The 25,367-nt window shown below is 41.9% G+C and overlaps 3 protein-coding genes across 4 annotated transcripts in view; 1 reads left to right on the top strand and 2 right to left on the bottom strand.

Annotated features, from left to right (window-relative positions):
• The window catches only part of LOC135498810 (uncharacterized), a 43,401-nt gene that overhangs the window by 8,812 nt on the left and 9,222 nt on the right, over nt 1–25,367 (top strand). For both annotated transcript variants that reach the window (XM_064789271.1, XM_064789270.1), the window contains exons 9-12: nt 162–410; nt 21,283–21,453; nt 22,708–22,887; nt 24,207–24,631. In XM_064789271.1, the coding sequence (XP_064645341.1) occupies nt 162–410; nt 21,283–21,453; nt 22,708–22,887; nt 24,207–24,631 (1,025 nt within the window). The remainder of the gene's footprint in view (nt 1–161; nt 411–21,282; nt 21,454–22,707; nt 22,888–24,206; nt 24,632–25,367) is intronic.
• Nucleotides 404–4,157, bottom strand: LOC135498817 (uncharacterized). The gene is made up of 2 exons (XM_064789281.1): nt 4,025–4,157; nt 404–3,234 (listed from the first exon to the last, which is right to left on the bottom strand). Exon 2 carries the CDS (start codon nt 3,212–3,214, stop codon nt 1,502–1,504), a length of 1,713 nt encoding a protein of 570 aa, XP_064645351.1. The 5' UTR covers nt 3,215–3,234; nt 4,025–4,157; the 3' UTR covers nt 404–1,501.
• Nucleotides 14,337–19,948, bottom strand: LOC135499021 (E3 ubiquitin/ISG15 ligase TRIM25-like). Its single transcript, XM_064789639.1, has 2 exons — nt 19,789–19,948; nt 14,337–17,905 (listed from the first exon to the last, which is right to left on the bottom strand). Exon 2 carries the CDS (start codon nt 17,888–17,890, stop codon nt 15,875–15,877), a length of 2,016 nt encoding a protein of 671 aa, XP_064645709.1. The 5' UTR covers nt 17,891–17,905; nt 19,789–19,948; the 3' UTR covers nt 14,337–15,874.

Raw genomic sequence — 25,367 nt, 5'->3', positions numbered from 1 at the left:
TGTCCCTAATAGAGAGGGTGTCCCTAATAGAGAGGGTGTCCTTAATAGAGAGGTGTCTGCTAAGGGAGGTTCTACTGTATGTACATTTCTTTCAAAATCAGCACTAAAAGCTCGGTCTTGGCCAAATTCTGGTGTTGACCACTTCTACTTGCTTCTTACAGACCACTGACACAGTCGCGGCACCGGCGCCAAAACTCGCGCCGAGACCCGGCCCGTCATCGAGGACGAAGCCAATCTCAGGTACACACGGTCTGGGTGTTCGCCTGCCTCAAGGCCAGACGACTTCATTGCCCGAAGTCCGCCATAATATTCTGAAGCCGGGAAGCTGGGTGCCGTTAGATGAATACTATTATGGGAAGCGTGAGGGCGATCCCGCGTACTCTGAAGATAAGGGCGAGTTCAGATTCAAAGTGAGTACGCTTCTATTTATAGGCCTATGCCCTTTGCTTGAGGAATTGATACCGAAACTGACGGTATTGGTTGTCTCACAAGAATCGCGAGGGTGGAGCTAAAATGTAGACTCGAACCGAGGTGGAGGCGAAGTTTTGGCCAACATTTTGGATCATAATGATGTGGTTTTAAATACTTTTTTGACTGCTTCCACATTTTGCACCAACCCAAGCGGTTATGGTTGCCGAACTCAAACCGCTGAATTCAAAATGAGGCTCCGTTGACGCATAGTGCATTTACACTCAATCTACAGTTCATCATCATCATCATCATCATCATTTTTTTGTTTTTTAACTGTTATCCCGTTTTTTTCCCGCTTCTTAATTACAATTTCCCGCGCGAGGTGGTAATCACATGCATATAACATAATGTCAATTATCATTTCGCCTATAAATCTAGAATTTTTAGAATAAAAGTTGGAAATTCGTAATTGTAGGCCCACTGACTTAGGGACCCATTCAAATGAATGTATGCAGTAAAGTACAAACCAATTTGAGTATCCAACTTCAGAATTCTGGAACACATTTGTACGTATAGTTCACCAATTCTAATATAAATTCTTTGATGGCATGTCAAAAAAATTGGTTGGTTCCAGTGTTATCTAAATATCATTATTTCCTTAAAACCGAAGAGCGTCACTTTGAGTCCGTCTAAAGACTTAGGCCACACTTTTTTAATCAGTTGGATTACGATATTTCAGATCCAAAACCAATGTGGGTGGGCCAGAAATTGAAAAAAAAATTTCTTCAATCTTAAAACTTATATGGAGCAGGAGAAAAAAAACACATTCCATCAGACTCAAAATCTATGTGGGATGGGGGAAATAAGATTAAAACACCCTTATTTTTTATCCATTTTAGTCTCAGATCATACAAGGTGAACCCAAAAAATAAAAATTGGTTGAAATTGGTCGTCGGGAATAATATTTGTTCATTTCTCAAAAGTCTGTCAAAAACGGTCGTCGGGACTTTTATGTTTTTCCACTTTCCGGAAAATGACCCCAGGCGGATTCGTAATCCAACAAATAAAAAAATGTGGCCTTAGTGTTGTTCTACTCATATTTGAATGCAAACACTTGAACTGTTTGACCATGCGACCAAACAATGTGGCCATCCCTCACAGAGATCCTTGCTTCCTTGTCAGCTTCTGTCTTGTGCGTGCAAAGCCAGGCACCCCTAAACAACTCATTAACATGTTTGTCCACTTTCCATTTAGCCAATTTTAGGACATTCCCAAGTCTGTAAATCAGAAAAACATCATCCCATATTGTTGCTGAGATATCTATGTAATGGTGCTCAGGGAGATTACCAGCCTGTGTTATTTGATGTATTTCCCCACCTGTTATCTCAAAATATGCTATGCTGTCTCCTACGACATATATGATACTTCCACCGCATGATACCCTCCTGGGTCGTTTGACTCCCTCAATTTCATGTTTCAATTTCAAATTTCCATCCTTATCAACCACAGTAAGGATTTTCTGTCCCTCTTCGTTCCCTTCAAGGATGACGTACTGGTGTTGTAGGGTCACACCAAGGGAAAGTGGTTCTGTTATGTCGATATCACGAGTGGAGCTGATGTAACCAGCGTCTGGATCAAACAGTTTGACGCTGCATCCAGTGCCTCCTGTACCGTTGGAAAGTACAGCAAGTTTACCATCGGGAGTGGACGACATGTCATACAGCGGAGGGACGTGATCCTTGAAGGTGCGTTTTAGGGTGCCCGGGAATTCAAATATGTCGATGGCTACTGCTGGCTCTCCTCTCGTTGGTTTGGTAACTGCGAACTTCTGGCCGAGATTAGCTACACATGGAATGAATGTGTTGTTGGAACTATCTTCATAGATATATTTGAAGATTTCTGTCTGATCTTGTTTTTCTGTATCTAGGAAGTTGACTTCAGAACTTACTACCTTTCCCAAACATGAGGTCACTTGCTCCGGAACGAAACTGCAGTTATAAAGGGGTAGTTCATGGGGTCGATTCTGTCGTAACAGGCCATCTATGTCATCCCCCGCATCTGAAAGAGCTTCTAGTTCCTTCTGCTGTGCAGCCAGCTTGTCTATTTGTCCCTGGTGACATTCGTTTGTGGACAGAAGTGTACTTGCTCTTTGTAATGGCACCTGAAGCTTTCCAATCGTTTTGGACACCTTTTCCAAAGTGACTGGAATTTCTCTATTTGTCTTGTAGAATGTTTTCACTTGTGTTTTCAAGTCTTCTTTCCACTTTACGATCTGGCTGATACACACTTCGGCATGGTCCTCTATTTCCTTGACCAATGTATCCTGCTTGTCTCTCTTGGAGGCTATCTCTTGAATTGCCATCAGCTTGTACTTCAGGTCTGTAACCGCATTCATTTTCGCCTGCTTTTCCTCTAATATGACCTTCAATGCATTTCTTTTCTTTTCTACAGTGTCCTCTAGGTTTTCGATTGTGTGGTCTCCGTGCTCTAGATTGACACACACCATGCACACAGCTATCGCACATTCGTTGCAATAACTATTCAACAGGGAGTCGTGACGTTTGCACATGGTTTCACCAGGCCTTAAATTGACCAAAATATGATCTCGTGTTGCCTTGTTCCTTCCGTGAACTTCTGTGCAATCCTGACAAATATTCAGATTGCCACATCTTACACACAGATTGACAGCCTGAACATCCTTCTTCTTGTGATGACAGATCTTACACCTGACATCCAGCGAAGTGTCATCTTGTTCACGCACCTCCTTTCCCTTGTCGGCGGAACTTCCAGCAGGCGACGCCATCTTTGTTCAGTTGTTTGAACCTGAAATAAGGACATGGTGGGTTCAAAAACTTTATATTCAATGTCGTCCTCGACTGTTTTCAATGCCTCAGGCAGACCCGCTAAAACACAGCCACACAGAGGCCGCCACAATAAAAAATCGTTAATTTCATGAGAAATCATTCACAGTGGAACTTCTCTTCGCGGACACCTCTCTATTAAGGACAGCCTCTCTATTAGGGACACTAGTTGTGGTCCCAAATACGTTGCCTCAATTCGATTTTAACAAAGAGGAAGTATCAAAAACTCGAGGTACAAGGATGATCTATACATGTAACTGATAGTGCCCCCCCCCCCCCGCCCTGGGAGTGTCCACGTTCAGTATTAGCGCTCATTTATGTTCAAAATCTCGAGTTGGTACTGCATGATGTAGTCAATCTTCTCTGTATCACCCTGTATGATCACACCGCTCCGTAGTTCAAATAGGCCCCGTGTGGTGGCGTAGTAAGCGGAGCGCTGATTGGTCCATATTATGGGTGTGTGGTGGGCGTGTCGTGACGTGCATGCCTATATTTGGGAGATCAGTAATGTACACGGAAGGCGAGGTATGACTGGGTTGTTCTAAAATATAGATTATTGAATCGGATATGCGAGTGATTTCTAAACTACCGTCAAATTCCGATCTGATCATGTAAAAATAAGCTCCAAATATTGATTCGTAACCACCTTAGGTTCAAATGGCATTATTTCATGTTTTTATGCATTTTTAGGACTGATTCCAAGGTTTATCACTGGTTTCAAGGTTTCACTGGTTCCAAGCTTTATCACCTACCCTTCTCTCTGAGCATTCCTCCCTTTTGTACGAGCAAGTCTAAAGATCTTTGTTCCTTTGTCTCTTTGAAACAGATTTTTTAACTCAGGTTTTTGGTCGTTTTCATCAAAATTATTTGTAAAAACGATAACTGGTAAACACACTTCCTGAGTCAGTGATTTGTGGATATGGATTCCTGGAATCTGTTTCTTGGAAATGAAGAGCAGTAGTGACATCTGGTGTTGGCTGGATGAACTAGACTAAGTGTTTGTGTTTGGTTGTCATGGTACCTGCCCGAAGTTGGTCATGACGAGAAAATCAGATTCAGGCTATATTAGTTCCAAATACATCTCTTATTATATAGAGGGTGCGTGTATAATCAATCTGTACACTTGACTAAACTTGCGCATGGTGGATATGAACTTTGTTCAGTTGTTTGAACCTGAAATAAGGACATGGTTGGTTCAAAAACTTTATATTCAATGTCATCCTCGACTATTTTTAACACGTCAGGCAGACCCGCTAAAACTGAGCCACATAGAGGCCGCCACAATAAAAAATCGTTAATTTCATGAGAAATCATTCACAGTGGAACTTCCCTTAGCGGACACCTCTCTATTAAGGACAGCCTCTTTATTAGAGACACTAGTTTTGGTCCCAATTACGTTGCCTCAATTCGATTTTAACAAAGAGGAAGTATCAAAAACTCGAGGTACAAGGATGATCTATACATGTAACTGATAGTGCCCCCCCCCCTCCCCCCGCCCTGGGAGTGTCCACGTTCAGTATTAGCGCTCATTTATGTTCAAAATCTCCAGCCGGTACTGCATGATGTAGTCAATCTTCTCTGTATCACCCTGTATGATCACACCGCTCCGTAGTTCAAATAGGCCCCGTGTGGTGGCGTAGTAAGCGGAGCGCTGATTGGTCCATATTATGGGTGTGTGGTGGGCGTGTCGTGACGTGCATGCCTATATTTGGGAGATCAGTAATGTACACGGAAGGCGAGGTATGACTGGGTTGTTCTAAAATATAGATTATTGAATCGGATATGCGAGTGATTTCTAAACTACCGTCAAATTCCGATCTGATCATGTAAAAATAAGCTCCAAATATTGATTCGTAACCACCTTAGGTTCAAATGGCATTATTTCATGTTTTTATGAATTTTTAGGACTGATTCCAAGGTTTATCACTGGTTTCAAGGTTTCACTGGTTCCAAGCTTTATCACCTACCCTTCTCTCTGAGTATTCCTCCCTTTTGTACGAGCAAGTCTAAAGATCTTTGTTCCTTTGTCTCTTTGAAACAGATTTTTTAACTTAGGTTTTTGGTCGTTTTCATCAAAATTATTTGTAAAGACGGTAACTGTTAAACACACTTCCTGATTCAGTGATTTGTGGATATGGATTCCTGGAATCTGTTTCTTGGAAATGAAGAGCAGTAGTGACATCTGGTGTTGGCTGGATGAACTAGACTAAGTGTTTGTGTTTGGTTGTCATGGTACCTGCCCGAAGTTGGTCATGACGAGAAAATCAGATTCAGGCTATATTAGTTCCAAATACATCTCTTATTATATAGAGGGCGCGTGTATAATCAATCTGTACACTTGACTAAACTTGCGCATGGTGGATATGAACTTTGTTCAGTTGTTTGAACCTGAAATAAGGACATGGTTGGTTCAAAAACTTTATATTCAATGTCATCCTCGACTATTTTTAACACGTCAGGCAGACCCGCTAAAACTGAGCCACATAGAGGCCGCCACAATAAAAAATCGTTAATTTCATGAGAAATCATTCACAGTGGAACTTCCCTTAGCGGACACCTCTCTATTAAGGACAGCCTCTTTATTAGAGACACTAGTTTTGGTCCCAATTACGTTGCCTCAATTCGATTTTAACAAAGAGGAAGTATCAAAAACTCGAGGTACAAGGATGATCTATACATGTAACTGATAGTGCCCCCCCCTCCCCCCGCCCTGGGAGTGTCCACGTTCAGTATTAGCGCTCATTTATGTTCAAAATCTCCAGCCGGTACTGCATGATGTAGTCAATCTTCTCTGTATCACCCTGTATGATCACACCGCTCCGTAGTTCAAATAGGCCCCGTGTGGTGGCGTAGTAAGCGGAGCGCTGATTGGTCCATATTATGGGTGTGTGGTGGGCGTGTCGTGACGTGAATGCCCATATTTGGGAGATCAGTAATGTACACTGAAGGCGAGGTATGACTGGGTTGTTCTAAAATATAGATTATTGAATCGGATATGCGAGTGATTTCTAAACTACCGTCAAATTCCGATCTGATCATGTAAAAATAAGCTCCAAATATTGATTCGTAACAACCTTAGGTTCAAATGGCATTATTTCATGTTTTTATGCATTTTTAGGACTGATTCCAAGGTTTATCACTGGTTTCAAGGTTTCACTGGTTCCAAGCTTTATCACCTACCCTTCTCTCTGAGCATTCCTCCCTTTTGTACGAGCAAGTCTAAAGATCTTTGTTCCTTTGTCTCTTTGAAACAGATTTTTTAACTTAGGTTTTTGGTCGTTTTCATCAAAATTATTTGTAAAAACGATAACTGGTAAACACACTTCCTGAGTCAGTGATTTGTGGATATGGATTCCTGGAATCTGTTTCTTGGAAATGAAGAGCAGTAGTGACATCTGGTGTTGGCTGGATGAACTAGACTAAGTGTTTGTGTTTGGTTGTCATGGTACCTGCCCAAAGTTGGTCATGACGAGAAAATCAGATTCAGGCTATATTAGTTCCAAATACATCTCTTATTATATAGAGGGCGCGTGTATAATCAATCTGTACACTTGACTAAACTTGCGCATGGTGGATATGAACTTTGTTCAGTTGTTTGAACCTGAAATAAGGACATGGTTGGTTCAAAAACTTTATATTCAATGTCATCCTCGACTGTTTTCAATGCGTCAGGCAGACCCGCTAAAACAGAGCCACATAGAGGCCGCCACAATAAAAAATCGTTAATTTCATGAGAAATCATTTAGAGTGGAACTTCCCTTAGCAGACACCTCTCTATTAAGGACAGCCTCTTTATTAGGGACACTAGTTGTGGTCCCAATTACGTTGCCTCAATTCGATTTTAACAAAGAGGATGTATCAAAAACTCGAGGTACAAGGATGATCTATACATGTAACTGATAGTGCCCCCCCCCCCTGCCCTGGGAGTGTCCACGTTCAGTATTAGCGCTCATTTATGTTCAAAATATCCAGCTGGTACTGCATGATGTAGTCAATCTTCTCTGTATCACCCTGTATGATCACACCGCTCCGTAGTTCAAATAGGCCCCGTGTGGTGGCGTAGTAAGCGGAGCGCTGATTGGTCCATATTATGGGTGTGTGGTGGGCGTGTCGTGACGTGCATGCCCATATTTGGGAGATCAGTAATGTACACGGAAGGCGAGGTATGACTGGGTTGTTCTAAAATATAGATTATTGAATCGGATATGCGACTGATTTCTAAACTACCGTCAAATTCCGATCTGATCATGTAAAAATAAGCTCCAAATATTGATTCGTAACCACCTTAGGTTCAAATGGCATTATTAGCTCAGCTGACAAAGTCAGCGGAGCTAGTCAAATAGCTATTCGATTGGTGTCCGTCCTTCCACCCATCCTGCCATCCTTCCATCATGCCATCTGTAGACAAAGTTGGGCATTTTGTAATCATACAACCGAGGCACTTCAAATCTAGTCTTGCTTATAAACACCGCAGAAAATGTTGCTTACGGAAAAAAATTTGGGCGATTCGACTCAAATTCAGCTCCCCAGGGGGCAAAATGCGTAAATGAAAAAACAATTTTTTGACGCTCTATTCCAGCAGATAAAAGCTTAAAATAAAGTTGAAAAGGTCTTCATGATACAGAAGTTTTGATATAAAATAGATTAGTGTCGATTTATATCACCAGTTGGCGGTAGTGAGCAAAACTGTTGTTTGACCCCGGATGACCCCGCTTTAAATTTCCCGCCGAGGTTACCTGGAGTACTATCGTCAAAAAAATGGCGGTGACATTTTTATTTCTACCGGAGCGATGATTTTGTAAGTGACGAATTTTCTTTTTTAAGCCTTTACGGAAACGTATTTTGGTACGAAACTTCACACGTTTATAGAAAAGATCAACGAGAATGTGTTCAAATGCCCTCATAACGATGAGTTCAACAGAATTTGGTCAAAACAACCTTCGAATGGAGTCAACTTTCTTTGCGAAATTGAAGCGACGACCTCATTATTTATCGTAATTTATGCAGATCTGAGTCCAGCTGATGGGTGATGTTCTGATTTGTGTTCAAACTATTGGAAACTTCGGAAATTAGTTCTATTAGTTCTCCTATTCTGCAGGAGTATATTATAGCCATTGATGTTGACAGCTAAAAGCACGAAAACTTTGTTCAGGTTTCTCATCCAATCACGTGACCTCTCCAACACTCGATAATGCACTCTTTTCGTCCACGTTTTAGGCCAATCTTCGGCCTGAACATGAAATCTAATAAGCGCAGTACTTAAATCAGATGTTTCTCTCGCCTTGAAAACATTCCTGGGTAAAATCCATTGAGATTAGCCGAGTTAATCCACTTTTTCCGTGCCTAAAATCTCTGCCGCTGAATTCTATAAATAGAAACTATTAACATCGCGGCAGTGTGGTTCCCATTGTGCGCCCTCCCACTTCACACCATGTCAGGAACTTTTACGGAGAGAGAGGGCGTGCGGTAAGAAGAATGGCCAAAATGACGTCACGTTTTCCTGGCAATGTCTCTTGCCAGCGTCTTTACAGACAACGTTAGAACTAGAAAACGAATATGTTAATTTGCAAAATTAAAAGCAGATTTCACCACTAACCAGCCAAATCGGAATACGACGGCGCAAAATGTTCTCGCTTTTCTCCTGCTAAAAAACCTTGTTCCCGCACTCCTATTTTAATTTATGCCAAGGAATATGATATGATCTGTTTTCACGCTTTTGTAATTAAATGGTATTCATATAATGAGATCAATAGTAGTGTCCGTGTCAGATCCCATCATGGAGGTATAAATAATTATTTATACCTCCATGATCACATCGTTCAACTAGTCTTCTCTCCCCAGCCCAGGTGCCTCACACGGACCTTCACGTCCCCATACTCAAGACCAACTCTTACAATATCGCCATCAAAACAACCCTGGAGTCATGAATTCACAGGTGCTCCTGTGAAATCTCAGTTCTAGTTTATTTATCAAACTTTATCGAGGGTTATCGAATCGAATGGATGTGTCGGTCGTCGGGGCGGATTGATATGTGGTTAGGTTGTGCGTCCAAGGCGATTAGGTCATTCAGTTAGTTTGAGAAAGATCATGATCATGAAGATGCGTGTTGTGTTATCATAAACTTTATCGAGGGTTATCGAATCGAATGGATGTGTCGATCGTCGGGGCGGATTGATATGTGGTTAGGTTGTGCGTCCAAGGCGATTAGGTCATTCAGTTAGTTTGAGAAAGATCATGATCATGAAGATGCGTGTTGTGTTATCATAACTGGAAAATAAGTTGAAGTTACTATTAGTACTACGATTCTTACATGAGTAAAAAGTAGACGTTTTAAGCAACACAATAATGTTACTCCCATAAAAAAACTGTCAATTCTCCTTACCACTCACAGAAGCCAAGCGATTGCTGTTAAATTATGCGGGGGCTTAATCAATTACTTGCACTCCATGTGGGGTGAATAACTATGGCAAGCCAAAGCGGAATATATTCAAGACTTTAGAATAACCATTCAAGAAGTTAAATATAAGTTCAAGAAGGAAATATATGTTCAAGACTAAAATATGTTCAACCTTGAATCAAATGTTTTCAACCTTAAATAAAATATGTTCAACCTTGAACAAAATATGTTCAACCTTGAATAAAATATGTCCAACCTTGAACAAAATATATTCAACCTTGAACAAAATATATTCAAGACTCACGTGACCATATTCAAGACTCACGTGACCATATTCAAGACGCACGTGACCACAAAATTGATGACGTAGAGCGTAGAATCTGTGGTACTTCTGATGCGTTCTGTTTCACGACGTGATTGATTGCCTGTATAGCCTTAACACTCAAACATGTCAAAAGACAACGAGAATCCGATACAGTGGTATGAAAGGTGAGAGGCATTGCGCATTTTGAACCTATAATTTGCCTGATATGTCTGTGAAACATGTATCGACTCTGACATTCACTCGGCATCCATGTCATGATGTGTAGGATTACAGTACATGTCAGGTGTAGGCGGCTAGGTACGTGTACAACCATGTGTCAAAACCTTCGTGCGAACAATTCGAGCTCCGAAACGCAACACAAGTACCATGGGTTCGGGAAAGTCTGGACGCGGGTTCGGGAAAGTCCGTAAAGCATCAAAACATGAGCAACTACGTCATCAATTTTGTGGTCACGTGCGTCTTGAATATGGTCACGTGAGTCTTGAATATATTTCGTTCAAGGTTGAATATATTTTGTTCAAGGTTGGACATATTTTATTCAAGGTTGAACATATTTTATTCAAGGTTGAACATATTTTATTCAAGGTTGAAAACATTTGATTCAAGGTTGAACATATTTTAGTCTTGAACATATATTTCCTTCTTGAACTTATATTTAACTTCTTGAATGGTAATTCTAAAGTCTTGAATAAATTCCGCTTTGGCTTGCCATAAATAACATTACCTTTTGAACGGCTGGCTGTAGGGGGATGATTGGAACAGCTGGTATACCCGCTGACCTTCTGAACCGAGGTTAATGTTATTTTCAATCCACGATTGCAGGTCACCTGATTTTCGAGATTTCGCGGGAAATGAAATTGTAAAAAAACGCGTGTGCAGTTCAAATGTAAACAAAAATGTATTTTTGGTACTTTTGGTTGCTGGACTTGGGTTTTCCCGTAGTTAGGAGCTGGATCAAATTGGTGGTCTATTGTGCTGTTTTAGTCCGAGGTAGCCCTTGATTATGAAGGGATTTTCAAATTAAGGTGACCATAGTCTTTTATGTGCTCAGCTCACCACAGCTTTCAATACTTGATGTATCTGAAGAGGCGCGCGGAACCTGACATGGCCTTACCAAGGAGCTGCTAACTTTGCCTTTTTGGCTGAGACATTGCTTCATGTAGGACTTGGAGGAGCACGCATTTTAAAGTTCTAGTAGTGATAGTTGGTTCGAGCCATTTGGAAGCCGACATGTGAAGGCCTATCTGGGTTCTCCTTCTTCTCCGTATAAAAAGGGGCATATTGCTGACTAAGGAACAAGGCATATTGACATTGCCTCATCATCTCTATGGGACCAATTGATATACTTTTATATGCACGCATACATCATGCCATTTCAGGGTCCGAGTCTGTGGACAATTGGTTTGATTAATTTGTCTCTTCGATATTGCTCCTTTATTGCATTAGATTTTCATCGCAATTCGATCTATTCAAGATATAGCCAATTTGAACCTGTCTGCGCCAAGGATAGATTGGTTCCAGATCGACTCACTATGACTAGGAATACGCAGTAGAGCACATCATGAAAAACGACCCTTTGTATTGTAAATTCCAATCACCTGCAGGACAGGTCAATTTCTCTCAATAAAATTAATTTTGTTGACTCCTGTAATCTCTACCTTATTAAAAAAAAAAAGAAAGTGGTGCTAGTCCCAAACTGGTAATTTCTATTTATTTTGACCTCTGTTAAATCATGATACCTCTCAATTACAGACAGCATTTTGTATCCTTGTGCTGTACAACCCAGCCTGGACATACCACAGTTGTCCATGGAGAAGTCTCATCCTCTCTGACACTTTTTTTCTGTAAAGCTACTGATACAACATGCTGAACTAGGGATATCTTCCGTTGCCTCCTGTAATATTTACATACCATGGCTGATTAGTTCAATCATATTTCATCCACCTGCCAGCTCTGCATTGGAAATTTTAGTGGTATAACGTGTTCTCTTGACCTTCAAACAGTAGTATAAAGCCGATATTTACTACTTTATACCCTCAGTCCTATGTTATTAGGTCATCCAGCTGAGCGCCAGGCCCTTGGGCCTCTTGTTTCATGTTTTTATGCATTTTTAGGACTGATTCCAAGGTTTATCACTGGTTTCAAGGTTTCACTGGTTCCAAGCTTTATCACCTACCCTTCTCTCTGAGCATTCCTCCCTTTTGTACGAGCAAGTCTAAAGATCTTTGTTCCTTTGTCTCTTTGAAACAGATTTTTTAACTTAGGTTTTTGGTCGTTTTCATCAAAATTATTTGTAAAGACGGTTACTGGTAAACACACTTCCTGGTTCAGTGATTTGTGAATATGGATTCCTGGAATCTGTTTCTTGGAAATGAAGAGCAGTAGTGACATCTGGTGTTGGCTGGATGAACTGGACTAAGTGTTTGTGTTTGGTTGTCATGGACACCTGCCCGAAGTTGGTCATGACGAGAAAATCAGATTCAGGCCATATTTGTTCCAAATACATCTCTTATTATATAGAGGGCGCATGTATAATCAATCTGTACACTTGACTAAACTTGCGCACGGTGGATATAATGTACTGATCCCCCAGCCGTCCCACCTCCTGGGATGGTTGGGGTAAGGGTTAGGGTGAGCATTGACTCATGTTATAAGGATCTGTGTATGAGCGATTGCGTACTATGATGTAGATCACTCTCAATCAGACCCCACCCTGGCGAGGCGACGCCCTTTTCTAGCTATTCTGTCTACTTTGTAATCTCTTTGGTAGAAATTACAGCTAGACTAGGCCCAAACTAGAAAACAAAAAACATGTCTCAGGCAAAATGCCCTAAGGTATCATCACAACGAGTTTCAGTCAAATAGTGGTTACAAAATGTGTCCCTGCCAACATGGACGGAATGGCAGACGGACAGACAGACGCTCGAACAGTTATTTGACTCGCTCAGCTGAGTGCTATGTCCTCCCAACTGAAATCAACCATGCCCTTGACACTGTGAAGCATCGTTGGTAAAACGGCTATCGCCAATCCCAGTTTGAACTCAATGCAGATCTGTTGGCAGTCTGGATATCAACCAATGAAAAGACGTGCTTGGATAACGATACTGCACTCTGATTGGGCGCTTAAATCCGCCTGAAGGGTATGGCTTTCATCCGGGGTTTGAAATATTGGCAGGTGGAGAATCTTGAAAACCGTTGTCAGGCCTTTCAATTACGTGGAGACCTCTACACCCTGTATTTTTTTAGCCTATTTTGGGGACATGTTTTTTTTGCTTTTTAGCTTAATTTGGGGACATTTCATCGCGCCAATTTGCCTGAACAGTGACGTCATAAATCAAAGTTAGTGACTGATATAACCACATACACCTGAAAAATCATAATTTTAGAGTAAAGCTATAAAATTAGGCCATTTGGATGAGATTTGGTTATGTTAGGGGTCAAAAAACGCTTCAGGGGGTCATATTACAAAAAAAAAAAAAAAAGAAAAAAAAGAAGACCTAATTTGGGGACATCCTGTACGGCCTTCACTGTTATACGGTGTAGGAATCATGTAATTGAGAGGCCTTCGGATAGACCCCTATTGACACGTTGGAGTATTTTTATATTGCTTTCATGTAATTGAGAGGCGTGGTTGGTCATGTCAGGATGTTGGGGTGAAGGACACAGGATGTCGCATTAAAAACAATGATATACTCATACTCCGTGCAGTGATGGTAGTGTGGTGAGGCGGTCCTACTGTCACTGTGTGGATTGGCCGCCACTGCAATATGACTGTGCGGAAATCGCTCATCCAGGAAACTACTGGACTTTTCGTGCCTTTTTTGTTTCAAAGATTCAATTGAAAAACGGTTGTCTCGTTGCATTTTACGTCTTTGACGAAAATATTTCTCGCTGGGACAAAGTGATATTTGGTGGTTTCATGCACAACGTCTCTGTAGTGTATACAGTGGAACCTCTCTTAGCGGACACCTCTCTACTAAGGACACCCTCTCTAATAAGGACACTAGTTTTGGTCCCAAACTTGGCATTTTCATTCAAATTGACCTCTGTAATCAGGACACCTCCGTAATAAGAACAGCATATGTCAGTCCCAAGGGTGTCCTTAATAGAGAGGTTCTACTGTATATGGAAATTGGCTGTGTGATCAGGTTTTTTCGTGGAGTAGGACCCAGGAAATTAAAGGCAAAAATGAAAATGATACAGCCTAGATGATGACAGTTTGGGATAAAAGAGTGATAGGCCTATGCAAAGAATGCAAAACTGAACAAAAATCCATCGTAAACATGGGGAAATCAAGGGTGAGAGGCTGATATTAACCAGGGTAGGTATAATGAGTGAAGAATCTGCTATCATGATTTTACTCGTTTTGAATACAGTTAAATTCAGCAGTACATTTAAAACAATGTGCATGTACATGTACATGTATAGGCAGAACAATAGCATTCTGCGACGTTACTATTTATAGCTCACAAGGTCATTTGCATAAGATATTGATGACGTTTTAGTCACGTGACAGTCGGACATCGACACTTATTTCTACGCATTTGAGCTTATTTCAAAGTCAATTATCTTTGACCCTGCATTGTTTTTAGCATGAATGATACCATAGAGTCAGAGAGAGAAATATTCAGAACAATTATGAAGTATTTCCAACACTCGGACATGTGCCAGATTGAATCTAACTGCCCTAGTTAGAAAGCCTGAATCCATTACGAAACCGCATGTTTGTCCGACATTGCCTGTAATTCAGCGATGGGGAAATAGAGGGCAGCAGCTGCAGTGACGTCATCTTCGCGGAATGCTATGAATCAATCAGTGTCAGTATTGGAGAAGAAGAAGTCGGCCAGAAAGACCCTGACTGCTTGTCCATGGGTCACTATCACATGCCCATCTCTCGCCGAAACTCGTGCATCTTTCTCCTTTGTCACTTCCTTACGAAGGAGCGCATATGCTTTTCTAGACCACTGGGGATTCCTCAAATCATCCATTACCCACTTCTCAAGCCAAAGGCTATCATTATAAACATAAGTCAGAAAGACACCGTCCCATATTATGGCTGAGATGTCAGTCAGTTGAGTCCTATTTGTAAATGTAATGCATGTTTTGAGTCTCTATATCCCAATTAATTACAATTTCCCGCGCGAGGTGGTAATCACATGCATATAACATAATGTCAATTTTCATTTCGCCTATAAATCTAGAATTTTTAGAATAAAAGTTGGAAATTCGTAATTGTAGGCCCACTGACGTAGGGACCCATTCAAATGAATGTATGCAGTTATGTACAAACCAATTTGAGTATCCAACTTCAGAATTCTGGAACACATATGTATGCATAGTTCACCAATTCTAATATAAATTCTTTGATGGCATGTCAAAAAAATTGTTTGCTGACAGTGTTATCTAAATATCATTATTTCCTTAAAACCGAAGAGCGTCACTTTGAGTCCATCTAAAGACTTAGGCCACACTTTTTTAATAAGTTGGATTACGATATTTCAGATCCAAAACCAATGTGGGTGGGCCAGAAATTTAAAAAAAATGTTCTTCAATCTCAAAACTTATATGGAGCAGGAGAAAAAAACCACATTCCATCAGACTCAAAATCTATGTGGGATGGGGGAAATAAGGATTAAAACACCCTTATTTTTTTATCCATTTTAGTCTCAGATCATGCAAGGTGAACCCAAAAAATAAAAAATTGGTTGAAATTGGTCGTCGGCAATAATATTTGTTCATTTCTCTTTATTTTATGGTCGGGGAGCAAAAAAAGTCTGTCAAAAACGGTCGTCGGGACTTTTATTTTTTTCCACTTTCAGGAAAATGACCCCCGGCGGATTCGTAATCCAACAAATAAAAAAATGTGGCCTTAGTGTTGTTCTACTTATATTTGAATGCATACACTCGAACTGTTTGACCATGCGACACAACAATGTGGCCATCCCTCACAGAGATCCTTGCTTCCTTGTCAGCTTCTGTCTCGCCCGTGCAAAGCCTGACACCCCAAAACGGATCATAAACAAGTTTGTCCACTTTCCATATATTCAACATCAGGTCATTCCCATGGCTGTAAATCAGAAAAACATCATCCCATATTGTTGCTGAGCAATCTATGTAACAGCGCATCATGCGATCACCAGCGTGTGTTATTTGATGTATTTCCCCACCTGTTATCTCAAAAGATGCTCTGCTGTCTCCTACGACATGTATGATACTTCCACCGCATGTTACCCTCCTGGGTCGTTTGACTCCCTTAATTACGTGTTTCAATTTCAAATTTCCATCCTTATCAACCACAGTAAGGATTTTCTGCCCCTCTTCGTTCCCTCCAAGGATGACGTACTGGTGTTGTAGGGTCACACCAAGGGAAAGTGGTTCTGTTATGTCGATGTCACGGGTGGAGCTGATGTAACCAGCGTCTGGATCAAACAGTTTGACGCTGCATCCAGTGCCTCCTGTACCGTTGGAAAGTACAGCAAGTTTACCATCGGGAGTGGACGACATGTCATACAGCGGGGGGACGTGATCCTTGAAGGTGTGTTTTAGGGTGCCCGGGAATTCAAATATGTCGATGGCTACTGCTGGCTCTCCTCTCGTTGGTTTGGTAACTGCGAACTTCTGGCCGAGATTAGCTACAAATGGAATGAATGTGTTGTTGGAACTATCTTCATAGATATATTTGAAGATTTCTGTCGGATCGTGTTCTTTTGGATATAGGAAGTTGACTTCAGAACTTACTACCTTCCCCAAACATGAGGTCACTTGCTCCGGAACGAAACTGCAGTTATAAAGATGTAGTTGATGGGGTCGATTCTGTCGTAACAGGCCATCTATGTCATCCCCCGCATCTGAAAGAGCTTCTAGTTCCTTCTGCTGTGCAGCCAGCTTGTCTATGTGTCCCTGGTGACATTCGTTTGTGGACAGAAGTGTACTTGCTCTTTGTAATGGCACCTGAAGCTTTCCAATCGTTTTGGACACCTTTTCCAAAGTGACTGGAATTTCTCTATTTGTCTTGTAGACTGTTTTCACTTGTGTTTTCAAGTCTTCTTTCCACTTTACGATCTGGCTGATACACACTTCGGCATGGTCCTCTATTTCCTTGACCAATGTATCCTGCTTGTCTCTCTTGGAGGCTATCTCTTGAATTGCCATCAGCTTGTACTTCAGGTCTGTAACCGCATTCATTTTCACCTGCTTTTCCTCTAATATGACCTTCAATGCATTTCCTTTTTTTTCTGCAGCGTCCTCTAGGTTTTCGATTGTGTGGTCTCCGTGCTCTAGATTGACACACACCATGCACACAGCTATCGCACATTCGTTGCAATAACTATTCAACAGGGAGTCGTGACGTTCGCACCTGGTTCCACCAGGCCTTAAATTGATCAAAATATGATCTCGTGTTGCCTTGTTCCTTCCGTGAACTTCTGTGCAATCCTGACAAATATTCAGATTGCCACATCTGACACACAGATTGACAGCCTGAACATCCTTCTTCTTGTGATGACAGATCTTACACTTGACATCCAGCGAAGTGTCATCTTGTTCACGCACCTCCTTTCCCTTGCCAATCACTGCCCTTTCAACTGGCACGCCAATACCCATATCTTCGACCTTTCCTAAACCTCTCTTCCTCTCCTGGATGAGCGTGGGCCAAACGTCTGCTATGTCCACAGCCGACCCGGTGAAATCGACCATGCCGTTGACACCGTCCCATGGGCGAGGGCACTCCACCTTACACGTCGGGCAGGGAAACTCGTCACCTTCATGGCTTCCAAGAGTGATCAAGATGCATTCAGTACAAAAACAGTGCTTGCATCGGCCAACTATCTTTAGTGGTTTGGAATCCAGGCACACTGGGCAAACGTTGATGACTTTTGTTGTGTTCGACGCCATCATCCTGCGTTTTCAAACCTGAAATTAAAGAACAGAAATCAAAGAACATGCACAGTATTTGATAGGGGATCATTGTCTTTCCTAAGAGTTTCCTCTGTGTTAGGAATAGTGAATGAAATGGCCATGGCCATTGTGCTCACCTCTAACGTACCGTCATTGTAAAATGGCGGTGCCATAGGAAAACTTTGACCTCTGTGACCTTGAGAAGTAGGTCAAATCAAAAACCCACATTTATGAAATGTATCCTTGCTAGGAGTACCTACCATAAAAATGTTATGAAAATCAGACCACTATTAAACGAGCAATCAAACATTTTAACTTTGGACATTAAATTTGGCCCCCGGGTGGCCAAACTAAGAATTTTTCAAGATGCCCGCCTGGCACCCATATTGGCTATCACATTTGATAAAGAATCAAGGATTTAGTAGAGAGTACATAGATATACATCCAGATCAAATTTGGTTGCAATCCGATCATTAGTTTCGGAGTAATAGTACTGTGTTTATTTTTCAAGATGGCTGCCTGGCGGCCATATTTGATGTCTGAACGTCCGAAATCTTAGGGGTGGAATAGAGAATCCCCAGATACATGTCCACACTGGTTTAAAACCTTCTAGCTAAGATAGATAGGAAACATGCTACTGTTCAGTGAATCAGCAAACTTTGACCTCTGTGACCTTGAAAAGGAGGTCAAATCAAAAACCCGGAGGATATATGATGCACCTTTGCTAAGTACCTACCATATTTTTTTTTCAAAATTTCCCGACTACTATTAAGGGAGATATTGCATATTTTCACTTTTAACGTTTGGCCCCCTGGTGGCCAAACCATGAAACAAATTGGACCGAAACTTGGTCTCTAAGGTGCCATTACATAAGGGTACATGTGTACCAAGTTTCAACTCAATAGCTCTAACAGTTATGAAACGTGCCCTGCTAACGGACGACGACGATGACGACGGACGACGGACGCCACGGTATGGGATAAGCTCACCTCTGCTAAGAGGTGAGCTAAAAATGAACAGTAAAAAAACACAATCTTCCACCTGACAAAAATCTATTTACCTCTTCTCCAACAGACCAACGTGAAGAAATATTCGCTGTTGTTTTTTGATTTTGACAGTGGGTGCCTGAACAATTTGGATCAGGATGTCAAGTGGTATTGCTCTCAAGCAAATATTAGATGAACAAAAGCAGCAATATAGGCCACATGTTGGCCTTTATCAGTATATGCATTGACTTTGGACACATCGAAAGGCCATTATGTCTGGAGCACCAGTTTACTGACACTTCTGTAGATGTCACCTTGAGACTCCCAATTATAAAAGGTCAAAAGGCTGAGGTTTCTGGGTACCTGATGCTGAGCTTATAGCAAGAAACCAGTTCTTGAAGGGAGACATGATCGATCACTCTCAAGCGCGACAGCTCCCCTAAATTGAATTTTACGTGCGTGAACAATGGCTAACGCCCAAAAAGTAGTTCGCCATAACGAAAATCAATTCAAATCATACACACGCCTTATTTTCAAGCCATCCCACAGTAAAAGGTCAACCAGACTTGTTTAACACCTTCACTGGCGGTGTTTCACCCCCCAACACCCCCTCTTCAGACCCCCAGAAAAAAAGTATAAGAGATAACTGCAAGTGGTCTTTTGCAGAAGCTTCTCCAAGACAAGGTCTTCTTGAATCAATAGAGTTATGTCAGCTACATATACACTCCTTTGTTATATTTTAATGTTTGTATGAAACATGACCAAAAGTAACTAAAATGAGGTCAGATCCGTTACGCGTGAGACTTCTCAAATTTCTCAAAACTGAACCATCGTCATATCAGGGACAGAAATTTCGAAGAGGAGTATTTGATCAGAAGTTATGCACAAGCCTACTGTTGTTTTCATACTCACAGCTCTCTCTGATGATGATTGGCTCTTGACTAAGGATTTTAGACAGTATATCTCACTTTGGGTCCCCAACTTTTCCTATATAACGTTAGAACCAGTAGAAATTCGCCTCTCGTTGATTGTTCAGCCGTGGCTTGGTTCTCATATTGTTTTAGTGGCTATGTTAGGCCGCACTTCCTGATCAAGATAAGAATTGATTTTAGGAATCTGTTTCTGGGAAATGTAGCAGTGCTGACATCTGGTGTTGGTTGGAGGAACTGGTGTATCGCTATTTCGCCTACAATCATTTCGCCTACAGCCATTTCGCCTACAGCCATTTCGCCTATAACCATTTTGCCTATAACCATTTCGCCTACTAGCCATTTCGCCTATTACCCATTTCGCCTACTAGCCATTTCGCCTATTACCCATTTCGCCTACTAGCCATTTCGCCTACTTGTCAATTCGCCTACTAGCTATTTCGCCTACTTTTACTGCTATTTTAGTTTTTTTATGAATTGGAAGGAAAGTAGGACTTTCTGGATATTTGTATTGAACAGAGGTGGTTTGAGGCAAATTTTTAGCTGGCAGATAGGAGTACGGTCACTATGCATTAGCAGAAAATTAGTTAGTTTGCTTATGTTGTGTGACACACTTAATAGTGATCCAATTAATCCAGCAATTTATCCAGTAACCAAATTAGAGCTTCAACAACAACAAATTAGTGTATGATGCACCTGCCCGCAAATATAATCTGATCTTGCTATGACGCACTCATCCGCAAAAATAAACTGTATAAATACTAAAATGTACACACATATACAGACAGTGTTTACCTACACTGCGCCGATCGGCAATGAGAATGCGGTCGGGAGCCAATCAGACAGGGCATCGTTTGACAGGGTAGGAAAGTTTAGATTGACGCTGCACTTTCTTTCCTTCGTTCCGTAGTCTTGGCTATATTTTTGCCGAATGCATGTTGATTTTGCGGGATTTGCGGTCGGCCACAGTCCGCAAATTTAAAATGCGCAAATCATACTGTTTCGACTGAAAATTGACAAATCCGCCAAAAAAACCTGCCGCCAAACTTTCCTGGGTTACAGTACATTAAACAGATGATATGAATGGTTGTTATCAGCGCATCAAGTACAAGGTTCTCCTTCTTACTTACAAGTGTCTTCACCAACTTGCTCCCCAATACCTTTCAGAACTTCTCACCGTTCATACCGTTTCTCGAACTCGGCGCTCTTCATCGGCCGTTCTTCTGTCTATCCCAAAGGCCAATGTCATGTCAGTCGGTGGTAGAGCATTTTCAATTGGAGCCCCTCAGCTGTGGAACAAACTTCCTTCAACTGTTAGGAACTGCAGCTCTCTGTTATCTTTCAAGGGACAACTTAAACATTTGCTTTTTAAAGAGGCCTATCAAGCGCTTTGAGCGGTCAGTTAATGGTTGGATACTGCGCTATATAAGACTCGTATTATTATTATATTATTATTATTATTTTTATTTCGTTTCAGTGCTGGTTTTGTCACAAGATGCTTTACAACAACGTGAAACTAATGCTACACATGCAAGGTCACATCGACAGTGAAAAACAACAGAACCTCGACCTCAGCGACCTGACGCAATGTAAACACTGCTTCCGCAATTTTGATACGCCCTTCGAGATGCAGTGCCATATTGAGAAGGTACGTCGACGTCATTTCAGTGAAGGAGCGCCCCGTCCCCTTACTCCCAGGGCTCAGATTTCCACCCCACCTTAAAAATGGCCGCCCCCTTTAAAAGAGTCATCACTGACAATTCGCTTTTTTTCCCTTCTTTTTAGCTCACCTCTGGGGAGCTCCGACAATACAGTGGTGTCCATCGTTGTCGTCGTCCGTTAGTGGAACACGTTTCCTCACCGCTAGGGCTAGATGGCTAAAACTTGGTGTGATGGTAGCTTTGGGCAATATGCCCAGAGCTATTTTTATTTTTCGCGATATGACCTACTTTCTGGCCTCCAGGCGGCCATCTTGGAAATTGTTTTTTTGCCTTTTTGAAGCTAATGGTTGTACGTAGAGTGACGAGATTTTTATGGTTGGTGTATCTAATAAGATTAAATGACGTATCACCCGGGTTTTTAATTTGACCTACTTTTCAAGGTCACAGAGGTCAAGGTTAACTAAATCACCGACAGGTGGCACGTTTCGTTTCTATTTGAGCTAGAAGGTTCTAAACTTGTGAGGATATATATCTAGGGACTCTCTATTCTACCCAAAAAATTTGTCTCGCTCGGACTTCAAATATGGCCGCCAGGCCGCCATCTTGAAAATCCGTTGAAGTCCTATAACTCCTTAACTGTTGAACAGATGTCAACCAATTTCCATGTGGCATGTACACTCTTCAATAGCATCCCGCGAAGTTACTATTTATAGCTCACAAGGTCATTTGAATAAGATATTGATGACGTTTTAGTCATGTGACAGTCGGACATCGACACTTATTTCTACGCATTTGAGCTTATTTCAAAGTCAATTATCTTTGACCCTGCATTGTTTTTAGCATGAATGATACCATAGAGTCGGAGAGAGAAATATTCAGAACAATTATGTAGTATTTCCAACACTCGGACATGTGCCAGATTGAATCAAACTGCCCTAGTTAGAAAGCCTGAATCCATTACGAAACCGCATGTTTGTCCGACATTGCCTGTAATTCAGCGATGGGGAAATAGAGGGCAGCAGCTGCAGTGACGGCATCTTCGCGGAATGCTATAACCCTAAAATTCAGTCAACTTTATAACCAAAATGCTGTACTCAAATGGTATTGGTTGTTTCCATCAATTTGACCTCTCTAATCGGGACACCTCTCCATCAAGGACAGCGCTTGTCAGTCCCGAGGGTGTCCTCAAAAGAGAGGTTCTACTGTCATTGAAATGCCTGACACTTTCAACCTCGTTTCAGGTTCACCGTAGCAGTTCCAATGTCCTCGTCTGCCGAATCTGCGAGAAAGACCACCAGAGCCATCAGAGTCTTGCCTCACATATGAGGATCAGTCACACGGCCTGCGAGATGCCATACTTATGTACACTGTGCAACTTCCGATCATCCGTGTATAATGACGTCATTGATCACTTCAAAAAGGTACGTGAATCTGCAGTTATAAACTCTTAAAGGTACAGTACACTTTGTCGAGGTGATGACCCATATGACGATCGGCCAGACAGCCAAGGAGATTCCATTTTGGTGCACCCTGTACCGCTTGAGGTCATCCGTGTATAATGACGTCATTGATCACTTCAAAAAGGTACGTGAATCTGCAGTTATAAACTCTTAAAGGTACAGTACACTTTGTCGAAGTGATGACCCATATGACGGTCGGCCACACAGCCAAGGAGATTCATTTTGGTGCACCCTGTACCGCTTGAGGTCATCCGTGTATAATGACGTCATTGATCACTTCAAAAAGGTACGTGAATCTGCAGTTATAAACTCTTAAAGGTACAGTACACTTTGTCGAGGTGATGACCCATATGACGATCGGCCAGACAGCCAAGGAGATTCCATTTTGGTGCACCCTGTACCGCTTGAGGTCATCCGTGTATAATGATGCACTTCAGAAAGTGATAGCCACGCTAATGTCAAACTCTTAAAGGGCAAGTACAATTTGTTAGTGTAACAGAGGAAAAACATCAAGGTCCAACCGGGGATTGAACCCGGGACCTCTCGCTTATAAGGCCATCACGCTACCGACTGAGCAAAAGGGAATTTCCCTCTAGCCTTGGCTAGTAGGAATGATGCCATCGCTACATTAGCACAGTGACCTAGCCCCTTATTAGAATAAACCACACTGCCTGCAACCCTTCTGCCCACGAAACCCCTCTGCCCACAAACCCTCTACCAGCCATGTCTCAGTTCAGTTCAATGCCTCTGCATTTGTCCTCAAGATCACAGTCTCCAAACTCTACTAGGGGAAGATGCACACTTCTACCCTGCTTTCTTCTTCTTCTTCTTCTTCTTCTTCAGCGTTTGCTCTGCACTTGGAGGGGTCATTCTCCTAGGAGTAATCCTCCTCCAAGGCGGGATGAGCGTATCCTGCGTGCCACTACGGTTAGGCGCCAATTGGGTTTATTGGCCTACTGGTCCGACTTTGGCGAGAGAGATAAGAGTCCACGCAAGCTACTCATGTTTCTCACTTGGTGGGGTCTTAGCTTGCCCTGGCATAGACACCAGGTACAAGGAACCTTGGTTTAACATCTCATTCAAAGGACTGTGAAGAGCCAGGAATTTTAGTTCCTTGAAAGCCACGCCGGTTGATCCAGACATACGATCCTGGGTTCTCCCCGGGATCGAACCCGGGCCCTATTGCGTGGTGGCCAGCAGTGTAAACCACCAGGCTATGAGGCTCCTTGGCCCTGCTTTCAATATCCCCATATTTCAGTTCAATAAAATCTCTCTTTCAGCTTCACAGCGCCTCTGCATTTGTCCTCTGTTTTTATTGCCTCCGGGTCTTCAAGATCACAGTCTCTAAAGTCAACGGCTGGGGCCTGACCCAAAACTTCTACCAGCATTTACAAAAGCACCAAGTCAAAGGAACGTCAAAACGTTGCACCGCCTGCAAACTCGTCTTCTTCAACCGGGCGGAGCTAAAGAATCATAAGATTAAAGACCATGTCGCCCACCAGAAGGCGCTGTTGAACACGTCGGGAAAAAGCACGACCGAACAGGTCATGATTAAGGTCAAAGATGGCAGCTCGAAGATCAAGTCGCTGAATGTTCAGTCGAGTATTCAGATACAGGAATATAAGAATCTTCATTATAATCAGAATTTGAGGGATCTGACGTGTGTCGAATGTAAGCAGGAAATGAGTACTTCGGACCATTATAAGTAAGTGACATGAGAAAAGAAGATCTCAGATTTATTTTTTAAAAAGTGAAATCGTCAAAAAGTTGTTAATTGTCCGAAAATACTGACATGACCATTCATTGGAAAGGTCTCAGTGGGTACTTTCTGATGGTACCATTTGTAAACCTGTTGACATGATCATTCATTGGAAACGTCTCAGTGGGTACTTTCTGATGGTACCATTTGTAAACCTGTTGACATGACCATTCATTGGAAAGGTCTCAGTGGTACTTTCTGATGGTACCATTTGTAAACCTGTTGACATGATCATTCATTGGAAACGTCTCAGTGGGTACTTTCTGATGGTACCATTTGTAAACCTGTTGACATGACCATTCATTGGAAAGGTCTCAGTGGTACTTTCTGATGGTACCATTTGTAAACCTGTTGACATGACCATTTATTGGAAAGGTCTCAGTGGGTACTTTCTGATGGTACCATTTGTAAAGCTGTTGACATGACCATTCATTGGAAAGGTCCTGTTGAATGCTTTCTAATGGTACCATCAATTTGAAAATGTATCGACGTATGCATTTTTTTGAAATTGAAAGGTCCCTGTAGGTACTTTCTGATGGTACCATTTGTAAACCTGTTGACCTGATCATTCGTTGGAAAGGTCCCTGTTGAGTACTATCTAATGGTACCACTTGAGAACCTATTGACATGACCATTCATTGGAAGAGTCTCGGTGGGTGCTTTCTAATGGTACCATTTGCAA

The sequence above is a fragment of the Lineus longissimus genome, chromosome 14 (assembly GCF_910592395.1).
Source record: "Lineus longissimus chromosome 14, tnLinLong1.2, whole genome shotgun sequence".
NCBI lineage: Eukaryota > Metazoa > Nemertea > Pilidiophora > Heteronemertea > Lineidae > Lineus > Lineus longissimus.
Note: the sequence above shows the minus strand (reverse complement) of the source record. Positions and strands in the feature narration are given on the sequence as shown.

What these genes read in the sequence shown, in the direction of transcription:
- LOC135499021 (XM_064789639.1), bottom strand. Translation starts at nt 17,890, where the DNA reads ATGATGGCGTCGAACACAACAAAAGTCATCAACGTTTGCCCAGTGTGC.
- LOC135498817 (XM_064789281.1), bottom strand. Translation starts at nt 3,214, where the DNA reads ATGGCGTCGCCTGCTGGAAGTTCCGCCGACAAGGGAAAGGAGGTGCGT.